Source organism: Rhododendron vialii, chromosome 12a, assembly GCF_030253575.1.
Source record: "Rhododendron vialii isolate Sample 1 chromosome 12a, ASM3025357v1".
NCBI classification, from domain to species: Eukaryota; Viridiplantae; Streptophyta; class Magnoliopsida; order Ericales; family Ericaceae; genus Rhododendron; species Rhododendron vialii.
In genome coordinates this window covers 31,511,699-31,536,156 of record NC_080568.1, presented here as the reverse complement: position 1 = coordinate 31,536,156, position 24,458 = coordinate 31,511,699, and the positions used below count along the sequence as shown (strand labels likewise).

At 38.2% G+C, this 24,458-nt stretch overlaps 2 protein-coding genes across 4 annotated transcripts in view; both read right to left on the bottom strand.

Annotated features, from left to right (window-relative positions):
* Positions 1 to 24,458, bottom strand: part of LOC131312054 (tubby-like protein 8) — a 60,766-nt gene that overhangs the window by 1,398 nt on the left and 34,910 nt on the right. The window contains exons 2-6 of one of the 3 annotated variants that reach the window (XM_058339777.1): positions 1,959 to 2,392; positions 1,748 to 1,862; positions 394 to 570; positions 231 to 292; positions 40 to 136 (exon numbers count right to left, since the gene is read on the bottom strand). In XM_058339777.1, the coding sequence (XP_058195760.1) occupies positions 40 to 136; positions 231 to 292; positions 394 to 570; positions 1,748 to 1,862; positions 1,959 to 2,392 (885 nt within the window). Of the gene's footprint in view, positions 1 to 39; positions 137 to 230; positions 293 to 393; positions 571 to 1,747; positions 1,863 to 1,958; positions 2,462 to 24,458 lie in introns of those variants that run through there. The other 2 variants (XM_058339776.1, XM_058339778.1) reach the window with 2 other exon arrangements.
* Positions 21,404 to 22,550, bottom strand: LOC131312059 (putative late blight resistance protein homolog R1A-10). Its single transcript, XM_058339786.1, has 2 exons — positions 22,032 to 22,550; positions 21,404 to 21,794 (listed from the first exon to the last, which is right to left on the bottom strand). Exons 1-2 carry the CDS (start codon positions 22,347 to 22,349, stop codon positions 21,483 to 21,485), a joined length of 630 nt encoding a protein of 209 aa, XP_058195769.1. The 5' UTR covers positions 22,350 to 22,550; the 3' UTR covers positions 21,404 to 21,482.

Sequence of the window (24,458 nt, the reverse complement as noted above, 5' to 3'; positions counted from 1 at the left end):
AGATATACACATAGTTCTAACTGAATCCGTCATATTAACCTGACTTGTACTCTTAAGCAGCATGGATTGGTGCTTTGATATCCACACCCTCATGCTTCTGTAACTTCCTGTCCATGTGGCTATTGTAGGCACGAATCTATAGAAGCAAAAGAGAAATTAAACTATATCATTAACAACCAAAGTCAAGAGAGAGAGAGGGAGGGAGAGGAAGAGAGTGAGAGAGAGCTTACGACACAACCGCCAATGGTGGTTTAGAGTCTTTAGACTGTTTAGAAGAGGAATGGGGGTTACCCTGCGATCATGCATGTTCAACCAAATTAAGGACTAACATCTGTTTTGTTGTATTGATTGATGAGATATTCTCGTCATGATAACTACTTTTAAAAACTATACCTGATCCCAAACATGGTATTTTGAACCCATAAGATTAGCAGTAACGATACCAATAAAGCTATCATCCAAACTGCTAAATATCCCCTTCATGTTTTGAGCCACAACAAACTCTGATCTCCCATTGTGCCGGCGGTGATGAGCCACAGCCAGCTTCCGATCTTGTCGTCCTTTACCTTCCTATTGTTTCATATCAGAAAAAAGCCCAAATGGAATTTCAAGGGGTATCTTAACCAGATATCGACAATTCTAGTAGAGAAATTGTTCAATAGCACAACCAAAGTTTACACTTATCATGTAGTTAAGAAAATTTTGAAGTAAAGTTGGTGATACAAAGGCTGATTGCAATGCATCTTGAACACTGTAACTCCACTCAAATGGCCACAACCATGCCAAATCTAATTACTCTGCATTCTCATCCTTTCTAGGTTCAGCAATTGAATTTCTAAAGTCACTACTCACTAGAACGACCAATGCCTGTAAAGATGAACAACACTATGCTCCGTTGAAAAAAACATGGTGATATCATAGAATACACTAACTCTCCTATTTCACGATAAGTTAGAAACAATTGTGTAGCATGTAATCCTTGGTTCATATGGTTATGAGTTGTACACATGATCTAGACGCTTCTAAAGTTAATTCATCCACCAACCATATAAAAACATTCTGACTATCCCACCTTTGTTAACACTGTCATTGAACGAAACTAACTTTGTTGGGTTTGGGTCAAGAGACCCACCCTTTTCTCTCTATGCACTGTCCCCAAAAACCTCCCTCAAAAACCAAACCAACCAAAGTAAACTTCTACTATGGTAATTACATGTGATTGAACAGACAAATGCATTCATTTTAGCACGTTTATGTATGACGCATTTTGTGCCAGTTCAGGTATCAATCTAACAGCAACTAATCGGTACGAAAGCAGAAACAAACAGATGAAACGATAATGAGTCACATGGTCCGGAATTGAGTACATCCAAGAAAACTTAATTTCACTGTGGAGCAAATATTCACTATGCTTGTATTTCAAGCTTCGCTTGTCTAATCACTGCAGCTTCTTTAAGTTGGCAAAAGAGGGTTTGTTACTTTGTAGTGAATCTCTGGTGGTATTAGTATTCTATGTGGAAATGCCTTACATAGTGCACAAGGCTTCCTCTGCAAACAAGATCTAGGGAGATGTATTAGGTATTCTACTCGGTAAATATTACCAACAGTAAAAAAATTCGGGAAACCTTCAAAATCAATCTCAAACACATCTTTGTTTTGATAACTCAGGTGTCCGGGCCAGTATTCGCTCTCAAACCTATCTATAGATCTACTATAACAACAAAAATATGAAGTAGAAGGACCTTACATTTGTATATAATGAGTAGAGGGTGCCCCCAGCTAGCCCTTCTGGTGACGCTTCTTTCACTATTACACAAGTACACTTCCCAATATCCACCGGCAAAGGTCTACACAACAAAGACCTGAAACCAAACAGAAAATTCAACCAATTTCTCAAGATTTCGTCCATGAAGCAGAAAGAGATAACTGAACCTCAAATGGGTACAAAAAACTAGTACCTGTTTGGCAATGCAGCCCAAGATGAAGCAGGAGCAGCCTCGGAATCCGAATAATCCCAAATATTACCCGAATTCGCAGTCTCAAACTCAATTGGATCCAAACTTTTTGACCCAAAAGTCCAACTAGGATCATTTTGCTGCATACATAGCTGCAAAGAAGATGGCTTCAATGCCCTATCCCTTAAACAAGACTTCCCATTAGGGGTCTGTTTGGCTGCTGCAGCAATACAATACCCATTACTGGGCACCTCATTTTCTTTACCACCACCACTAATGGAGTTCTTGGGCTTATTTGGTGTGGCATTCTCTTTGTCGTCTGAGAGGGCCCCGCCTTCACTGCAGCTGCGGTTGTGTTTGATCTCATTGAGGGGGTTTACATAGAGAGAATTGTAAGAGGATTGGCGTGGAAAGGAGGATTTTTTGAAACCAGACATCTGGGTATGGGCAGAGAGAGAGAGAGAGAGAGAGAGAGAGAGGAGAGATGTGGGATTTCTTCTATTAGTAGGAAAGAAGTGTTCAGTAAAATCGGTAACGATTTAGGACCACAATTATTAGGAGTAGATAGGAGTATAAATTTGGGGGAGGTTTGGTAGATATGGGTGTTTTTATTAGGAGAAGCATCCTCCTCGGAAGAAGGAAAAACTCGGTCCGATTTAGTTTTCTTTGTTTACTTTAATTGTTGAAATGAACAATTGTTCATTTTGTAGAATTCGTTGGAATGGACATTTGTAGGGTTCCTTGAGAAATTTGTCCCAACAAATATCAAGTTTGGTCAACATTTTTCTAAGATAAATGTGTTTTGAAATTGCTATCTAGGAGATTTCTTTGACGGACTTTATCGAAAAATTTCGATCATTTAAATGAGTTCAAAAAATATCAAAAAAAATCAAAACAGTACGGTCTACTAATTTTTTTCTCCAACTGGAATCCATTTTATTAGTACTAGTACAGGGAGTATATCTTTTGTTTGTTGATTGATGCTATTGAGTGGAACCAAAAGTGAAGTTTTTTTTTATTTTTATTTTTAATCAGCAACCGAAAATGAAGTTTGAATTTGAAAATTTTGCAGTGGGTATTGTGATACGTTAGCTGGGTTTTTTTTGGGGAATAACGGTAACTTTGGGCCTGGGGGATATTGGTGTTGGGTGAAGTGAAGAATTTTGACTCTAGTTTTTAGGATTCCAAAAGCGGGAAATAAGTTTTGAATAGAGAGAGTAGGTAGACGATCAAGCAACAATCATGACTAAAAAAGTCTCGTGAAATGCTCGCTCCACTCACGAGAAACTGCATTCAGCATCATTATGCATCCACATTTTTTTAAAGAAAAATTATAAAATTAGTTTGTCGGGTTAACAGTTATAAATGTGTGAATGAGTATTAAAAAATATAAAAATATATACATAAATACGTGTTTTTTTTCTTTTCTTGTGTGCTTATTGTTAACCTACTGGACTGACAGGCTAGCAATAAAAGACCGTGTTTTTAATACCACAACTTTTACTAAAAATTAGTTGTGCCTAAAGGCACTTTTCAGCAAATCCGATCCGAGACGTATGAACCTCCTTGTTAGATCAAGAGAGAATTATTATTATTATTATTATTATTATTATTATTATTATTTTTTGATTGTTAAGATTCTCATGAGAAGTCAGAATAAGTATATAAAAAAATTTGGACATTTGGATTTTTTTAGAACCTTGGGAGGCGACCCCTTATCTCGATCTAGTAACTAAGGAATAGAGATTGTGTAATGCCCCGATTTTTTGGGCACGTTAATTAAATTATTTTTTTATTGATTTAATAATTCATAGAACTGATATATAAGAAATGAAATTTTATTAAACAGAGTTTAGCAGCGGAAACCTTAAATACCAAATTCAAATCTACTTAATTATCTTACAAACCAACAAAATGAAATAGAGTTTGACAAATGTGATAACATTTATGAAAATCTAAATAAAAGTACGTCAATTTAACATAGCTTCTAAGGGTATGGCCTCCAAGGCTCAACAAACTCTCCTTCCTCAGTTGAGAGGTCTTCACCATGGTACTGTTCATCTTGCTGCGGATTCTGTTCCTTGGTCTCTGTATTACCTGGCATGAAACGCCAGCCCAACGGCACTATAATGAGTTTTTAAACTCAGTAGATAATCTCAACCCTACTAACCCTTTACCTTACAATTAGCAAATCAACAATATAACAATTCACATGAGGTACAGAATGATAACACATTGTCATTTTCTTCACTATCCATTATCTTACATGAAATCTAAGGATTCTCTCCACGAAATCCTTTCCTCCCACATCCACCAACATTGACCTTCCCATGGAATAACTCTCCATGACAACTCAGCATTAGGGGTCGCACTATCTTATTGTCAGGATCCTTTACCGTCTCCTAACTCTACACACCGGGTACTATACCGTATTCAGGGATCCTTTACCGTTTCCCAAAATACTGTACCTGAAGTCCTTTACCGTCCTTCACACACACACTGGGCACTATACCGCATTTAGGATCCTTTACCGTATCCCAAATCCTGTACCCGAAGTCCTTTACCGTCCTCCACACACACACTGGGCACTATACCGCATTTAGGATCCTTTACCGTATCCCAAATCCTGTACCCGGAGTCCTTTACCGTCCTCCACACACACACTGGGTACTGTACCGCATTTAGGATCATTTACCGTATCCCAAATCCTGTACCCGGAGTCCTTTACCGTCCTCCACACACACACTCACTGAGTACTTTAACGTACTCGGGGTCCTTTAGTGGCACCCAACATCCTTGATCAACTTTACCATTTTATCCATTACTTAACCACGTCTATGTGTTCACTACTCGAACCACCCCAGCGAACCTAAGTCCATTCTAGCACGTACAACATGATACAATCAACAACAGCTCCAACACGAAACATTTCAATGAAACAACAATATAACATTTAATATGGTGCGAGAAAGTAAGGCGTGTAGTGTTTTATGAGCGGGCCGATGCCCTTAAATTGTCATGTTTATAATAGGAAAATTTTAGCAAATAAGTAATTTAATAATTTTTTAAACTTATACATCATGTTATTATTTCTCTGATTGTCAAACATTTACTTTCCAGTAAATTAAACATGTTCTACATCCACAATGTATTTACTGAAGTTATGAACTACACAAAAATTTTATTAAAATATTTGGGCCTTTGTTAACAATTAATAAAATAACACTACAAAATAAATAAAATAAATAAATAAATAAATTTTATTCTTTTCTAAACTTAATACTTTTAGTTACTAAATCCTTTAGAGGTTAACATAAATCACAGATCCCTAAGAAATAGTCATAGATGTATCCTAAAAGTTTAAATTTTAGCACATGAGGTAAAACAATTAATTCCACATAGTTTAGGATCAAATTTTAGCACAACTAAAACACAGGGGGTAAACTGTAATTCTGAGAGATGGGGTTCATGATGACGTCAGTCATCTTCAAAGGGTACTGTACTCAGGTATACATACATACATACATATACATATATATATATATATATATATATATAACATATATCTATATGGTTTAATCCGAACTTTGACCGGGTCGTGTGGTCAATCCCAAGATCGAAAAGGGGCTTATTATACCTTTCCGGAATCGTCTCGACAAGATGAACGGATCAGATTTTCATATGAATAATTTCACGAAAAACGCAGATCTGAACCGAAAATCAAAATTTTTGATTTTTTTATTTACAATGCACGGGTTTGTTTCTTTTCAATTCCCATCATTATAACTACTATAATAACACATTTACATACTTAGGAGAAAGTAGAGAAGAGATTAATCTATCTTAAATCCGGCCGAAAAAGCAAGTACAATGGAATTGACGAAAGCAGGAAAAAGGCAAACAGAAATTTAGAGAAGAAAAAGAAGAACAGCTTGGGAACCGGACTGTTTTTTTTTGGGGTCTTTATAAGGAAGTGAGAGAGAGTGCAAGTGTAGAGACCCGTATTTTAGGCCTATATTTTTTTTTTATATATAATTGTACGGCTTGTCGAGATAAACGGTGTGGATATATGGAATGACGTATTCATAGAAGGATATAAAGGTAAATAGATGAGAGGTGCATGTGTGAGTGTGTGGTGTGAGGGCATGGGATTATTTCCCCCACCTCTATTATTCCCAGGGAACATCTTTCCCCTTCTCATTCTTTTCCTCTCGGCTGTCTCTCTCTCTAATTCTCTCGTCTCTCTCCGGCTCTCATCTCTCTCTCCCGACCTCTCCACCAAAGCCCACCAAATTGGTGCAAAACCCATACAAACCCACCTCCATTTTGACTTCTATACGCGACTCCAACCTTAAATCTTGTGGGTCTTGCTCGGAAGAGGAGTATTCAGTTTATTTCGAAGTTTGGAGAGCTAGGGCTTGCTCAGCTTGCGTGGGTTTCGCTTCTCGACTTGAGGTAGGGAATTCTACCTCTCTTTATATGTTTTGTGAGTGATTTGATGCATGAATCGTGCTTGTAATGTCGTGTTTAAGTTTGGATTGAAAATTCGTAGTTGCTGTCAGAATTGTCTGTTTTTCCCGGATTCCTACCGGTAGGCCCGTCCTTTCTACCGGTAGAACGTTGTTACTTTACCAGAAAATCGATTCCCTACCGGTAGAAACTTTTCACCTACCGGTAGAACGAGTGAGAAATTTTGTCAACCAGCTCAAACGTATAGCAGCAGCTCAAAAGCTGCTCAACGTACCAATCTTCGACCGGTAGGAATTCCTTACCTACCGGTAGGTCAAACACGAACTTGTAGTATTGGCCTTTCCGTGTTTCGGTAGGTCAAACACGAACTTGTAGTACACGAACTTGTAGTATTGGCCTTTCCGTGTTTCGGTAGGTCAAACACGAACTTGTAGTATTGGCCTTTCCGTGTTTTAAAGTTCTACCAGTAGGACTTGTTTGCCTACCGGTAGGTCACGCGCGAATTGGAGTGTTGGTTTTTCTGATTTCGAGTTCTACCGGTAGGACTTGCTTGACTACCGGTAGGTTGCGTTTCCGTTTTAAAGTTCTACCGGTAGGACTTGTCTGCCTACCAACAAGTCCTACCGGTAGGTTGCGTTTCCGTTTTAAAGTTCTACCGGTAGGACTTGTCTGCCTACCGGTAGGAGATTAGGAGTTTGAGCTGCTTCTTTGAGCTGCTTGTTTCAGCTGCTGCAGTATCTTTCAGCTGCTTCCTTATATCTTTCAACTCGCATGTCGAAGCTTTTCATTGACTCTAATGGGTTTGTTTACGCATCCTTCTAAGTGTTTTGGTGAGTATTACTCGTTTCTCACTTAGAGTGGCATTCAATGGACTAGAGTGAACATGTCTAGGGATTCGACGAGTAGTAGTGCAATCCGTTCTCTCTCTCGACTCGTAAAATTCTTAGATTCCTTTAGTACATGCTTTTACGGACTCCGAGTATAGAAACTAAATAATCGGGCATCGTAGAGTCTAGTCGTGGGTTAATTTGTGGCTTGTAAAGGTACGGAAAATGTACTTAGAGGTACGGTGAAGACGTGTGGGATTATGGTGCACTTAAAGGAAAAGGCGTTTATTAATTAATTAATCAGAGTCTTGATATGGATGACAGTTAGGAGCAGTTTGAGATGTAATCAACGTGGTGGGTTGGTAGATTGTTTAAAATGCTTGAAGTGAAAATCGATGTGAGAAAGAATTGTTTGAGATGATAAAATAACTTGTGTCCTCACGACTCGTCAAGTCTTTTAATCCATTTGACACTCTCTCTATGAGGTTCAAGTGTAGAAACTAATGGACAAAGTATGGTAGGATTATACGTACGGGTTTGATATGCTATGTCAGATGCGAATGGGTAAACCAGTGAAAAGGCATGAACATGTACATTTGTGGAGTCGCGTAATGATTAATTAAAATTCAGCGGTATAACCGTCAAAGGGATGATGAAATTGATTATGAAATGATGTCAATTGTGAAAAGTGTGAAAGGTGACCCAAGTGGTCGTTATTGAGGGAAAAGACTCGGGGTGACCCTACGCTCGAGGAAATTAGACCCGAGGTGACCCAACTGATTCATATTATTGGATGAAAAGACTCGGGGTGATCCTACGCTCGAGGGAACTAGACCCGAGGTGACCCCAACTGATTATTATTATTAAGGAAAAAGATTTGGGGTGACCCTGCGCTCGAGGGAACTAGACCCGAGGTGACCCTAGTGATGATTGATGAGAAATACTGGATTAAAAGAAAAGAAAGGTTTTGCAATAAAGGGATTTAATGAAGGTCAATGTGGACACGAGAAAGATTGTACTACCGTACAAAGAATAATAAGATGTTTTGATTTGATCATAGACAAATGTGGAATGACATGAGTTTAATAACATAACTAGTTAAAGAAGTAAACGGCTAGTGACATTGATGTGAAGTCTAGGACTCTTAGGCGATAATTCGCAGCTTGTTGGTAGTCATTTGTAGTATAGGCGTATCTGTCAGTACTCATTCATTCTCGGTATATGATTCATTCAAATTGCATATAGCTTGAGCTTAGAATTTTCTACTGGGCTAGTGTAGCTCAACCAAATCTTTCTTTTCAGGTTCTGATGCCGGGCAATAGATTGCATGCATTGTGTGCTTGACAGTAAAAGACTTTTGAAAGTTGACATCACTGGTTATTTCGTCACCGTTGTGAAGATCTCATTTTGTTAAGGATGGTTTTGTAACTAATTACTACTGAGTTCTCTTTGACTAAAGTTGTAATTATCTAAACTTAAGGACTTGTTTGTAAATTAAACCGGTGGGAAACTCCTTTGGGTAACGTATATGATATGCGAGGGTTCTCTTTTATTGAAATGTATTACTTAATTATGTTGAAAATCGAGGGCGTGACAGCAAGTGTAGAGATAGAGGAGTGTGGGGGATAAGTATAGGGGTGATAGAATGAAAAAGGGTAGTAAGGTACGGAAGAGATAAGAGCAGAAGCCATAATTTGTGGGTTACTGATGGCTTTCAAAAAAAAATCCCTGTGTACATGGACGGGTATGTATAGTAAAGGGGAAAAAGTAAAGATATCTTCTTTACCTATTTATATAAATCTAAGGTATGCGTAATGTATATGACCGATTAATTAAGCACTGTTTTCCTTTTTTTTTTTATTACTATTATTATAAACCTAATCATACATTTAGATTGATTAACTTAGCTAATTAATTATCGGATTAGAAATTAGCATTTCCAATTTTTTATTTATTTAAAAAATTTTAGGAGTGTTACAGATTGAGGTTCACTTCTCGAGTTGGGAATGGCATCAATTTATTGTAAGTTGCTTGCATTGACAAGAAATAAGCTAATTAACGAGGTGGCCGGGCAGTTGATATCAAGCAAGAGCTACGTCGACCTTTTCGGAAAGTCTCATTGTTGCCAACTTAAATGCTACTACCCTAGCTCTTTGCTAAGCCCAGGAATGCTTCATCGAGACAAAGCAAGCAGCCAAGCATAGAAGTAGGAGGATGTAGAATATGAAGGGGCTGGAGATAAAACCGATGACCAATTGAAAGACAACAATTTAAAAAGTCCTTATTAGTCATGCTCTTGCAGTCTTGGTAGCCACATAGAGTGTATATATATTCCCTTTGATAAAAAAAATTATTAAAATGGGCACGCGAGACAGGACAGAGATGAGTGTTGCCTACATAGATGTTTTCTATAGAAATGCTATAGATAAGTAGCTAATAGAATGCAATGACTCCTTCTAGTGGCGGTAGGTCAAGTTGGAGCGGGGTAGCAATTGCCCTCTCCCTCTCTTAACCTATGAGCCTGTGGTGAAGACCATTTGGGAGTAGCTACTTTCACTATCCACTAATTTCCACCCACTAATTACCTGGGTAGGTTTAAATATTTATTTATTTATTAAGGCCTGAGATTGGGATTGGTAGTGAGGTGTGATTATTAATGAGGAGATGAATTCTTCCTTCATGTTTGTTTTGCACAGGATTATATATTTTGATTATTAATAACATGTTTGTGTGCCAAGAACGGGAAGGAAGAACGTGGGGTATTTGTTTTTTAATTTTACCCTTACATTGAAAACACATATTTTTATTGTTTTTATTGTATTTGTGACCTGAATTACATTTGGACCAAATCCGTGAACTTTGCCCCGCCCATGGCGGCCCATCCATGTTGCCCAAATGTTTGTTCATTTAAGGGCGCCCTTCATTTAACTTTTGAATGAAAAGGTTTCGAACAAAGAAAGAAAAATAATCAATAACATAGCACACATAAAAAATTGGGGGTAAAGACTTGAGACCGAAGACTTTCCGCAGTTTGAGTTTTGAGTAAAGTTTCTGTGGTAATAAGTGGAGAGATATAAATCGAAAATTTTTATTGGAAATTGTGCATAGGGAGAGGTTGGTTTTGAGACCCAAAACAATTGCTTCCCCTTAAGGTTTTAGGTTTGAAACGGTCACACCCAAAAAAGATAGTGACTGGCCAGGAACCACAAGACCCAAACTCGTAGGACATGCATATAAAAAGAAATTCAATTAAATACCAAAGCAATGAATTAATAAGCGATCGACAATTTTTTTTTGATCAGCAATAAAATTCATTAATAACTCAACAAAGAGTACATCGAGGCAACCAAATGCACGCCACTAAAAGATATGAGGCAAAGCATAGGGCTACAAGAAGGAAAGGAAAGGAAAGCAAAGAAATTACATTCAATGATGGATTGAATGGACCCGAGAGTAAGATACAATTCTAGGGACACCATCCATGATAACCGTAAAACTTAAAAGAGCCCATCCATAACAGTAGACATATCAATCCGATTGAATAGCATTAGCATAACCTGAGCAAGAGAATTCCATCAATACAGCATCAAAACAGCATCGGTCAGTAGCAGAACCATTTGGCAATGCATGGAGCAACACCAAATAGGCAGGGTAGAGAGCAGAACAAAAGCAGGATACCCAAACGGCATCAGCAGCGGTAAGAAACACCATTTGGCAGGTGTAGTAAGTGAGACAATAGCCTGAGATCAATAACAGCAACAGCAGCAGGAGGCACGCCATGGTGAAGCAGTGCAATAATGCAGCACTATAAAATACCCTTATCCAAAAGTATCAAGAGCATCAAGAGTGGACCAGAACAACAGCAGCAGCATCACACCAAAACTAAGAAAACCATATCCCATAACATCCATAGGGAGGCAGACCATGATAAAGAAACAGCAGCAGCATCAAGAACAGAAGCCACATGAACCAAGATGAGGCTCTCCATGGTGAATATGGGATCACCATAGGGAACCAGAGGTCTTCAGAAACATAGGAGGAGCGGCACCCCTCACCTTATATGATGTAGAACAGCAGCAGCATCAAGAATAGTAGCCATAATGTGAAGAACAGCACCCATCACCTTATATGAAATAGAGCAGCAGCAGCATCAGGAACAGTAACCACAGGAATCAAGATGAGGCTCTCTATGGTGAAAAAATGATCACCATAGAAAACCAGGGGTCTTTAGAAACAAGAGAGGTGCTCCCAGGATGAAGCACAATGAAAAGCATCATACAAGGTACCAGCTGGAAACAGATCAGAGAGTCTGATAAAAACAGTCAAGACAGTAACACACAGACCAGTACAGAAACAACTGACAAAGACCAAAATCACCCACCCAAGCCTGACACAGACCAAAACAAAAACTGAGACTCTCCACTCACACCACCCCAAGACACAGCCCACACCCACCAGATCAGCCCCAATAACAGAGACACCCCACAAGCCCTGCCACCACTGAGAGGAAAAACAGGAAAACCACACCCCACACCCACCGACAATCTTTTTATTGCGAAGAACTCAAATCAAATGGATCAAGTCAAAATCATGGGGCACAACATCCCATGAACCCAACAATATCAATGAATCACCATTAAAAAAAAAAGATGCAAATATCTGACAAAATATTTCAATTGCGGAAGTGATAAATAAATCACTAAAACTATTATGAGACACGAGGTCCACCAAAAGAAATCCCAACCTACCACCAGAGTCATTGTCTAACTCCTCGACTTGCCTGGAAAAGATGTTGAAAAAAATCTATCAGCTAATGAGATTAGTGAATGACAAAGCATGTATATTAAATACAGTTTGAAAATAGGATTTAAAATAAGTTACCATTACATCATAATTTGACATATGAGGTTAACAACAGAATATGAAATTAAACCAATGAATCATACCAATAATAATTCTTATTGGTGATCACCACATTATATCAATCACCAATGGGGAACTACAACAAAATAGTACCATGGCCAATGAATAATTATCTCAAAATTGGATCCAATATCGAACTTAGAGTCATTAGGGTTGGCAATCTGTGGTAGTTTTTCCTAAGATGATCCGGCGAAAGAAAGCCATTGAGCATTAGGGTCACCGGCCTAACCCGATCTCTTCACCAATGGCCAGGGGCACCAACATAATTTTCCTGGACTTTCGAAAATAACTGTTCCCATTAATATCCACTAAGTTCTCACCAAAAAGATAACAACAATTGATATTACCAAAAGTTTATCGCATGGCAATTCGAAGAACAAAATATAAATACTTGTGTATTTTCAATTAACAAACATGAATTTTTCTAAAGAATTGTTTAAGGGACACAAGGAAAGTTCGAAAGTATGTAACATATTTAACCAATCACTTGGGCCAAAAAACAATGCAACCAAGCAAAACAAAGTAAAAAGAGGCTAACCTGAACAAAATAATAGAACATATGAAATGATTGAACTATTATGAATTCACACTAACTAAAACTAACTAGGCATATCAAGTACTACCAAAATACCCAAACCAACCAAATCCCAAGTTATTATACCAACAGCAGCCACCCAAACTTCTAAACCTTATTTTATTTCCAACTCCAAACAATGATCTGTTCCCCACGTACCCAATATGTTCCTTCCAAGTTCCAACAACACCGAAACAAACGTTCCCCTTTCTAAAAGACTAACTAGTTTCTACACGCATTATAAGCCAAAATTGCAAACACATCACCACTTCAACTTACCACGAACAGCCACGCACACAAACACCACACAACCGCCAAACCAGCACAACACCATCAACCCATTATTCTCCTACAAGCACGACCACCATGCATCTATGGTAACAAAAAAACCTTCCCTAGTTCAATTGCATAAGATAGATAATTGTTTTCAGTGGAACTTGTGCAAAACTAAAAACAAAACCTTTTATCCCCTCATTAGCTACACCACCAATAAACCCAATCTACACCGCCAATAAACCCAAGTTTTGTTTCCTAGTTGAAATCCATAAACTACTGTAACATGGGAAAAGAAAAAGAAGGGAAAGAGAGAAGAAGAATGAAGAGGAACAAACCACTTGTTACTTGGGAAAATCTCCAACTAGGCAAAACCCTCAACTGTGGCTTCTCTCTCCCGCAAATAATATAACCCAAGTAGTCTAATATTAGAACTTCCTCCAACCCACGTTCTCTCTTGGCCCTAATAATAAGCTACTAGGTATAATAATATTAATATGAACTAGATAACTAATTATGAAATCTAGTCTAATACCAAATGTATTATCGTACTTGTAAAATTTACTTTAAAAAATGAATTCCTATACTCCAAAAATTACGACCGTGTCAATAACACCCATAGTGCGCACAAAGTAACAATTAGGACCCAACCAAAACATCTAATTAATAAGTGCAAATATAAGTAATAATTAACAAAAAGCTGGGGCGTAATAGAAATCTCCTGGGTGCTATCAATTCTTTTGGGGTAGTCTACAGGAAGATTTATTCCGATTTTAATTGGGCTTCCAAAATTAGTAAGCTGGCCCGGTACACTTGGGTTATTTGAAAAAATAAACAGAGAATGCTTGTTTGATTTCTCTGCGGGGTAGATGAAGAAGGTGTTGTGATGTGCATATCCTTTGCTTATCTATTGAAGTGAAGCATGGAATTGAATGACAAATCAGCTGTGGCAACAAACAAACTAAACGAAGGTCAAAATAGACAAAGCAAAATTTTGGTGGAACAATACATATCGATGGAAACAGAGATACTAACCCAGAAAATGGAAAACCATTTCTCCACAACCCCAAATGAAAATCACCCCCGCGTCCCAGCGCCCCACTTTCTGACCCGACTCATACCGCATTATTCTCTAAGGTAAAGAGATTTAGGCAATCATCATCTCCTTTTGTATATCTTCGACTTTCCTGAATCTCCCTGACCGATTCCTCTGCAGAGACACGGGAATGATGTAACTTAATTTCACGAAGTTCGTTTAGATTAGCAAAATCAATCGGGATCCGCTTTAGTCTTGTGCAATTTTGAATCACCAAGACCTCAAGACTCAGAAATTGATCTTCGGAAACACTCCACTCCTCGATATCCAGAAGGAATAACTTCAAGTACTTGAGTTTAGAGAACCCCTCCTCAAGTTCACTTGTGTTCCAATCTGCTCCCACACAGGCGTCACATAATAATTTGAGAACCTCAAGGCTTGGCTGGGTTTGGAGGATTATTGACAGCTCCTTCCACTCCAATCTCGTATATTTCAAAGTCAGCCGCGTAAGAGTCAGAGGAAGCTTCAGTTGAGTGTTTACGGACTCGACATAGAGTATCTCAAGGACTTTTAAGGACTCTAGGTCGACAAACTTCGCATTAGTATTATATCCTCTTCTAAGTCCTAGCTTCCTTAAATTGGGAGTCCTTTCCAACAAAGGTAGGCAATGTGCACAAATACACATTCGGTGCAAGGTCTGTAAGCTATCCAACTTATTCCCTTCATCTTTATCATAACAAACATGATATTCGAATGTCCCATTTTTAGTATACAAATGCCTCAACTTAACCATCTTAACTATATGGCGAGACAACATAATATTGTCCCTGTCCCAAACTTGGAATTTAAGGAATTCTAGGTTTGAGAGGTAGTGAAAAGATTTTGGTACTTGGTGGAAACCTAATCCTGATGGTAATGTAACGACTAAGTATCTCAAATGAACTAGATCCCCTTTTCCTATTTTTCGTAGGCTTGTAGAGGAGATTGAATGCAACACTCTGATAAGTTTGAAGTTTTCAACAAAGAATGACAGATGATTATCCTGTTCAAGCGACGAATCTGAGGAGAATGGCAAGGAGAAGTACATAAAACATCGAAGGTTTCGAGCACGAGGCCTTGGGGGAAACTTATTTGTAGCAGAAAGTGAAAATGAATCATCCCCGTAATTTTGCAAGAGAGAATTATCCTGCTTAGCTTTTTTCAAGCATAATTCACGCAAAAGATCATGGATATGACATGCTTCAATACTTCTGGAGTATTTACTTTTACTAGCTACCGTTACGAGACTTCTATCAATAAGACCGATTAAGTAATCTTCTGCTATGGCCTCCAAGCTTTTCCTCCCATCACTTCGTTGAATAAATCCCTCTGCAATCCAAAACCATATCAGCTTGTGTACGTAGATTTCATAATCTTTAAGGTGCGCTCCAATATAAAGAAAACATGCTTTTAAATGAAGGGGCAGGTGATTGTAACTAAGTTCTAGTATCTCCATGCAACCCTCCTGGTTTTTGGCAATGGCCGAACTTAAATGTTTGGCAACTTCCTCCCACATGTCGAGTGTCTTGTCTTTTGTTGCTAATAGACCAGCTATTGCGACAATCGCGAGTGGTAATCCATCACATTTTTCTGCGATTTGCTTACCGATGTCCACCAACTCTTGTGGGCATTGTTTCTTCCCGAATACCTGTTGGATATGTATGGGCGATATTAGATGTCTATAATTGCAATTACATACAACTTGATCCAAGTATTAGAAGTCTAAGAGTTTATATGACAAGAATAAGAATGTTTCAAAATAGAAACTCTTGAAAAGAAATAACATATGACAACAACATAATGATGCACTTGTTTAAATCACTATTTCTAGTTATATTATGTACAACATTTTGTTTTAAAAACAAATACCTTCTTTTGTAATAACTCCCAACTGCAACTTTTTGGTAAGGGATCCAAAAAATAAGGGACGTAAGGGACGCTATCTGGTTGAACACGTAATCGACTAGTTAACAACACTTTACTCCCGTTGCATTCCCTAGGGAATGATCTTTGGATATCATTCCAAGCCTGAATGTCCCATATATCATCCATGACAATGAGATATTTGCTACCCTGCAAGCATTTATATACCATTTCTCCCAACTTATCCTCACTACTCTCCCCGTAATATTCATGTTTTGCTGGGAAAGCTGATTCCAGAATACTAATCAACAAATCCCTCTTCATAGTCTTGTTATAGTCTTGAGAAACATTAGCCCATGCACAAATTTGAAATGTTAAAGGTTGATCATACACTTCTCTGGCCAACGTAGTTTTGCCGCCTCCACCAGCGCCGATGATTGATATAATTTCCAGCCGTCCATCCTCTCCACTATCATGAAGCTTTCCCGTTAATGTCTCTACCGCATCCTTGAAACCGACCACTGCCTTCTTTTCTTCCTCTTCATATGCTATTCTTCCTCCTGATGGAAATAAAAGGAAGGGTAACGATCAAGGGGAAGTCAAAAGTTAGAAGTAAATGTAACAAAAAATAAACTATCTGCATTTTGGAATTTGAAGAATTTCTCATATCCCATTTATGAATAAATAGTCTTCAATATGAACAATCTCGGAGCTATATATTTTAGAATACTATTGTGTATATTTCACCGGACTCTCATTTAAGTAGTTGTCTGATTGATCTAATATTGCCTAGCGAAAAGGAAAACAATTATGGTTGTATCAAACAAGGGAAACTTATGAAAGAACTGACGGCCAACGAAGAGGCGACGATGCTTATTTGTAGTGGAAGGCGAAAAAGATGCATCACTGTGATTTTGCACAAGAAAATTATCCTCCTCTGCTTTTTTCAAGCATAATTCACGCAGAAGATCATGGATACGGCATGCTTTAATTCCTCCATGGGATTTGCTTTTCCAAGCTACCATTACGAGATTTCTATCAATAAGACTGATCAAGTAATCTTGTGCTCTGGCCTCCAAGCTTTTTTCCCCATCACTTTGCTGAATAAATCCCTCTGCAATCCATAACCATATCAACTCGCGTACGGGGATTTCAGAATCTTCGGGGTGTCCTCCAATGTAAAGAAAACACGCTTTTAAATGAAGAGGCAAGTGATTGTAACTAAGTTCTAGTATCTCCATGCAACCCTCTTGATTTTTTGCAATGATTGAACTTAAATTTTTTGCAACTTTCTCCCACACGTCAAGTGTCTTGTCTTCCGTTGCCAGAATGCCAGCTATTGCGACAACTGCGAGTGGTAGTCCTTTACATTTTTCGGCGATTTGCTCACCGATGTCCACCAACTCTGGTGGGCATTGTTTCTTCCCGAATACCTGTTGGATATATATGGGCGATATTAGATGTCTATAATTGTAATTACATACAACTTGACCCAAGTAATAGGAGTTTAAGAATTTATATGACAAGAATAAGAAATGTTTTAGAATAGAAATACTTGACAAGAAATTATAAATTGGAAACATATGACAACAATATAATGATGCACTTGTTTTAATCACTATTTCTAGTTATATTACTTACAAAATTTTGTTTTTAAAACAATTACCTTCTTTTGTAATAACTCCCAACTGCAACTTTTTGGTAAGGGATTCAAACAATGAGAGACACAGGGGATGCTAGCTGGTTGAACAGGTAATCGACTAGTTAACAACACTTTACTCCCCTTGCATTCCTTAGGGAACGATCTTTGGATATCATTCCAAGCCTCAATGTCCCATATGTCATCCATGACAATGAGATATTTGCTACCCTGCAAGCATTTATATACCTTTTCTCCCAACTTATCCTCATTACTCTCCCCATAATCTTCATGTTTTGCTGGGTTAGCTGAATCCAGAATACTAATCAACAAATCCCTCTTCATGGTATTGTTATAGTCTTGAGAAACATTGGCCCATGCACAAATTTTAAAATTCTGTGATGTCAAAGGATGATCATACACTTCTCTGGCCAATGTGGTTTTGCCACCTCCACCAATGCCGATGATTGATATAATCTCCAGCTGTCCATCCTCTACACTATCATGAAGCTTTCCTAGTAGTGTTTTTACCTCATCCTTGAAACCCACCACCGCCTTCTCTTCTTCTACTTTGGATGTGTTTCTCCCTCCTGATGGAAATAAAAGGAATGGTAACAATCAAGAGAGAAGCCAAAAGTTAGGGGGTAGTAAATGTAACAAAAAAATAAATTATCTGCGTTTGGAATTGAACAAATTACTCATATCCCATGATTCTCATTTATGAATAAATACACTTCATTATGAACAAGCTCTGAGCTATATATTTAGAGTCTTATTGGGTAGATTTCACAGGATTCTCATTTAAGTAGTCGTCTGATTAATTGATATAATATTGCCTAGCAAAAAGGAAAACCATTATGGTTGTACAAATCAAATGAATTAATGCTAAATTAAGGGTTTATTGTAGCATTAGCCTGCATAGTTTTTGTGGTTCATGTTACTCATTATATATTATGGTCCATGTTGTGTATTGTTATGGTTGATGATATGAATAATAAGTTTTTTTTTTTTTTATCGGCAAAAATTTTTTTTATTAAGAAAATTCGATAAGGGTACTTCGAACAGTGAACAATATAAAATTTTGTTTTTTAACCAAGCCAATATTTGGGGCAGCTTTCTCAAGTTATCATCCGAAATTGGCAGTGTTTTTAGTTTTGTTAATTAAGTTGTTGTCTCTGGTTCCTTTCTTGGTTGTATTAGCATATATTTGGAGGGTTTTTAACTTCTTTCTTTCTTTCTTTTAGTGGGAGGCGGCATATGATTGCCTTCGGCCTAAGTGCCAACATAGTTGGGATGTAGGTTGTGGATTGTGATGCCGTTTTCTCGTGTCCGGTTAATCCTTGTAACCTCAGTTCTTTTTTTAACAAAATTTTCTTTGCCGGTCAAAAAAATACCAAGCCAATATTTGTGCCTAAACTCTAGGAATACATCTTTAAAACACAGATCCGAACATAGCGGTGTCTGAAACAACCTATACATATATGAATGTGTGCATAGGTGAGTTTTTTTACTATGCGGTATTTTAGATTTTTTCAGTTGTAACATTGATTGCAATTATAAATGTTCCCTGTGCTAAGATAGATTATGAGAAACACTTTGCCAAAGGTTTATGGATTAGTGAACTATCTTTTTCTAAGGGCCAATTCTACTCCCGCAAATTTTGACTCAAAACTAATCGGAATTTCACGCAAATGATTGGAGCCATTCAATTAGTTTAAAATAGGTTTTTAAGATATAATTCCTATTAAAAAATCAACTCATTCCGATATCGATAAGGGCTTTATTTGTTCATTCAATTTTATCTTGTAAAATTTGATAGGAACCAACTGAATGAACCGATTTAGCACTTAACAAAATGCTAACATGAATACAGAGGACACAACAAAATTTTCAGAGCTTGTCACTAGAGAACTTTGCTTTGCTAGCTTGTATCATATTAATGATGTGATATTATTCTCATGCCTGCATAGAACACCCTCATGAGTTTTATAGAAACTAAACTATTTTAAATCTTAAAATACTGAAAAATATGTACCAATATATACCTCCACTTTTTGTAGAAGAGTGCTTGAGTTTTTTGATTGCTATTCCATTCAAGTCATACATATTCTCTTCGCAAATCTGTTTCACCTCATCCATAAGAGTCTTGATCTTCTTTTTGACACTTTCAAGGTCAAGGAAATGTTGATCCTGATGTTCACGAAGAGAATCAGAGGCGTGATCAACCTTGAAAACAAGAACCATGAATAGTTCTACAACGTTCTCTGCCTCGGATACCACGTCTCTGATCTTCATCACCAGTTTCATTACTTTTGAATGCTCGTTGCGTTTTTTCTCTGTAACCTTGAGAAACCCTCTCAAGTACTTTATCTCCTTCTCAAGCGATTGAAGTTGATCTTTCTCGTCTACGATAAAATCAGAGTTGGAGCTCGTTATAAGCTGCTTCAAGGTCTCTAAGAAAAAATCAACAGCAATGTCACCCATCTCTCTCTCTCTCCGGCCCCCCGCAGATTGATCAGGTAAAAGGGAGTTAGAAATAGAAGACGAGCAGAATGGGATGTAAATGAAACTTAAAGATGAACAAGTACTTGTAGCCTTATTAATATATTGAGTGGGTTGCAACTTGCGCAGGCAACCAACCCAGTAATGATAAATTATTCAAGGCAAGCCTTTGACTAATACGAAGCTGGTCATTCATATATACTGGAGTATCAAAGTTCTGGCCATGCATGTGCAAGTTTTTTTTTTTTTTATCGGTGCACGTGCAAGTTCGTATCCCGAAACTATATATATCACAACTATGTACTACTCTCCTTCTTATTGGTTAAAATAGTGTGAATCCCACCACAAAGTTATGTCATATTTACCAAGCAATACACTTTTTAGTAAGTATGACATCATTTTATGGTGGGATACATGCCATTTCAACCAATAGAAATGGCAATCCTTCACATTTTTCTGCGATTTGCTTTCAGTAGAGCAGCTGCATCCTAGCGTTGGTGGTTGAACCTATACCATCAGATCTTCAGCCACATGAAATAGTTCCATCGTTTCATATGTTGTAAATGGTTGGGGGCAAGCCGCCTGCATTTGTCCAACCATTCGATTAACATGGGATTACTGGAGATGTTATTGCAGTTGAGGATGTATTAGACCTAATTAAATTCTTGAAATATCAATGGCCTTTCCATGGATTTAGATTCCCCCTAACAGCTAGCTATAACATGGGCTCGCCACACAGAAAGCCGCAAGACCCGCGGGAGACACTGGTAGCCCAAAATTAACCTTTCCGGCCTAGTTGGATGTGCAGATCATCTAGGAAAGTCTTTCTTTAAATGGAAAAAAAACTCAAAAAGTTAGTTTTAGAGCCATGGTGAGCGGTCAGAGGCTAGTGGCCTGCCTTGAACTAGTATTATTAATTGGTACTGCAACCCCACACTTCACACTTCATACTTCAAGTCTTTGTTTATCCCTAAGCCATCGTTTACTATAGGAATTACTAATATGTAGAATTATGCAGAGTGTACTCAAACTATACCATCTAGTGAATTGCTCTACCTAGCTATAACCTTCGATCAACAACTCATTTGTCTTCTTGGTACCACTTGCAAGTTGCAACCCAACTTTATTCAGAAATAGGGAAACGCAAAACTTTTTTTTTTTTGAATAAAGACAACTTTCAAAAAGTTTTAAAAGTTATGTGGAACTCAACCTAAGTGTATAAAAGAATTTGGACATCTGACTTTTTATAGAAACCTCCGTGTGATTTGCTTTTCCAAGCTACCATTACGAGATTTCTATCAATAAGACTGATCAAGTAATCTTGTGCTACGGCCTCCAAGCTTTTTCCCCCATCACTTTGCTGAATAAATCCCTCTGCAATCTATAACCATATCAACTCGCATACGGGTATTTCAAAATCTTCGGGGTGTCCTCCAATGTAAAGAAAACAAGCTTTTAAATGAAGAGGCAGGTGATTGTAACTAAGTTCTAGTATCTCCATGCAACCCTCTTGATTTTTTGCAATGATTGAACTTAAATTTTTTGCAACTTTCTCCCACACGTCAAGTGTCTTGTCTTCCGTTGCCAAAATGCCAGCTATTGCAACAACCGCGAGTGGTAGTCCTTTACGTTTTTTGGCGATTTGCTCACCAATGTCCACCAACTCTGGTGGGCATTGTTTCTTCCCGAATACCTGTTGGATATATATGGGCGATATTAGATGTATATAATTGTAATTACATACAATTTGACCAAAGTAACTAATAGGAGTTTAAGAATTTATATGACAAGAATAAGAAATGTTTCAAAATAGAAATACTTGAAAAGAAATTCTAAATTGGAAACATATGACAACAATGTAATGATGCACTTGTTTTACTCACTATTTCTAGTTATATTACGTACGAAATTTTGTTTTAAAAACAATTACCTTCTTTTGTAATAACTCCCAAGTGCAACTTTTTGGTAAGGGATTCAAACAATGAGGGACGCAGGGGACGCTAGCTGGTTGAACAGGTAATTGACTAGTTAACATCACTTTACTCCCCTTGCATTCCTTAGGGAATGATCTTTGGATATCATTCCAAGCCTCAATGTCCCATATGTCATCCATGACAATGAGATATTTTCTACCTTGCAAGCATTTATATACCATTTCTCCCAATTTATCCTCACCACTCTCCCCGTAATCTTCATGTTTTCCTGGGGAAGCTGATTCCAGAATACTAATCAACAAATCCCTCTTCATGGTCTTGTGATAGTCTTGAGAAACATTAGCTCATGATCATGCACGAATTTCAAACTTTTGCGACGTCAAAGGATGATCATACATTTCTCTGGCCAACGTGGATTTGCCGCCTCCACCACGGCCGATGATTGATATAATCTCCAGCCATCCACCCTTTCCATTGTCATGAAGCTTTCCCATTAACGTCTGTACCTCATCCTCGAAACCGACCAACGTCTTCTCTTCTACTACTTTTGTTGGGAATGTCTTGTATTCTTTAGTCCCACATTGGTTAATTATGTTGTTCCCGTTTTGTAGCCTATTATAAATAAGGCTTTTGGGGTACTTCTAGAAATTATCTTTTGGGCTTTCATATTGTGGCCTTTCTAGAGTTACGGATTATAGCCGGCTCTTTGTATCTCTTCTTCACGTTGGTTAGTGAATCCTCTCTCTCCTCGCCCGTGGACGTACCCATCTTGGGGAACCACGTATATCTTGTGTCTTTGTGATTTCTTGTTTAGTTTTCAATTTTTCGTTCTTAGCTTGCATTCATAGCGTTCGTTACAACAAACTGGTATCAGAGCCTTAGGTTGCAAAAACTAGGGTTTCGTTTCCGATTGTGGCTATGGCGGCTAAATTTGAGATTGCGAAGTTTGATGGGCAGAGCAGCAGTTTCAGTCTTTGGAGAGTAAAGATGAAGGCTCTGCTAACCCAACAAGGATTGCACAAGGTTTTGTTAGGCAAGACTAGTTCTGGAATCAAAGAGGAAGATTGGGATGATACGGATGCCAAAGCTCTGAGTTCTATTCAGTTGAGTCTGGCAGATGACGTTCTTCGCGAGGTGGAAGAAGAAACTTCAGCAGCAGGAATTTGGCTGAAGTTGGAAGGCATATATATGACGAAGTCGCTCACCAACAGGTTATATCTCAAACAACGTCTTTATACATTTCGTATGCGAGAAGGTATACCTGTTAAAGATCATTTAGACGAGTTCAACCGTATTATTATGGATCTGCAAAATATTGATAGTAAAATTGAGGATGAGGACCAAGCCCTAATTTTGCTATGTTCTTTACCACTTTCGTATGAGCACTTTGTTACAACCCTATTGTATGGCAAAGACACGATATCCATGGAGGATGTTAAGGCCAGCCTATATTCGAAAGAATTGAGGAAAAAAGTGTCAGGTGAGGGTGATACACATGCGGAGGGTTTGTTTGTTAGGGGAAGAACAACAGAAAGGGTGGAGTCGAGTAATAGGGGAAGATCCATATCATCAGGTAAGAAGAAGGGAAAGTGCAATTATTGCAAGAAACCCGGGCACTGGAAAAGTGACTGTTTAAAACTCAAGGAGAAGGAAAAAGAAGACCAGAAAGGGGGTAAAGTAATTGCTGGAATTGCTGAAAGTTCAGATGAGTCAGATAATGTGTTATCAGTTACAGAGGGCGATTCTCGCTCTAATACCGAGTGGGTTCTAGATTCTGGATGTTCATATCATATGTGTCCGCATAGAGAGTGGTTTTCTACTTATGAGGCTGTCAATGGTGGTACAGTTTTGATGGGCAACAACATGGCCTGTAAGACTGTTGGTTCAGGAACGATTCAGCTTAGGATGCATGACGGTATTGTTAGGACTTTATCTGAGGTTCGACATGTTCCGGATTTGAAGAAAAATCTTATATCCCTGGGTGCTCTTGATTCTCATGGTTGCAAATTCCTCGGTGAAGGTGGAGTTTTGAAAGTCTCAAGGGATGCATTAGTACTGATGAAGGGTCAAAAGCGTGGTAACCTTTATACACTCCAGGGCAGTACAGTTTTAGGTGCTGCAGCAACGGTTGCTTCATCCAAGGTTTCAGATTCAGACTTGACTCGTTTATGGCATATGCGCCTTGGGCATATGAGCGAGAGGGGGATGACAGTTTTGAGCAAACAGGGTTTGCTATGTGGCCAGAAAATTGAGAAACTGGATTTCTGTGAGCATTGTGTCTACGGCAAGCAGTGCAGGGTAAAATTCAGTACAGCTGTTCATCGCACCAAAGGCACAGTGGATTATTTTCACTCGGATCTTTGGGGTCCCGCAGAGGTAACTTCTAAAGGTGGTTTTCGATATTTTATGAGTATTATCGATGA

Bases quoted from the DNA above. Each gene is read 5' to 3' on its own strand.
- LOC131312059 (XM_058339786.1), bottom strand. From the start codon at position 22,349: ATGAAGAGGGATTTGTTGATTAGTATTCTGGAATCAGCTTCCCCAGGA. The intron at 21,795-22,031 runs GTAATTGTTTTT...TATATCCAACAG, and splicing joins GGGAGTTATTACAAAAGAAG to GTATTCGGGAAGAAACAATG.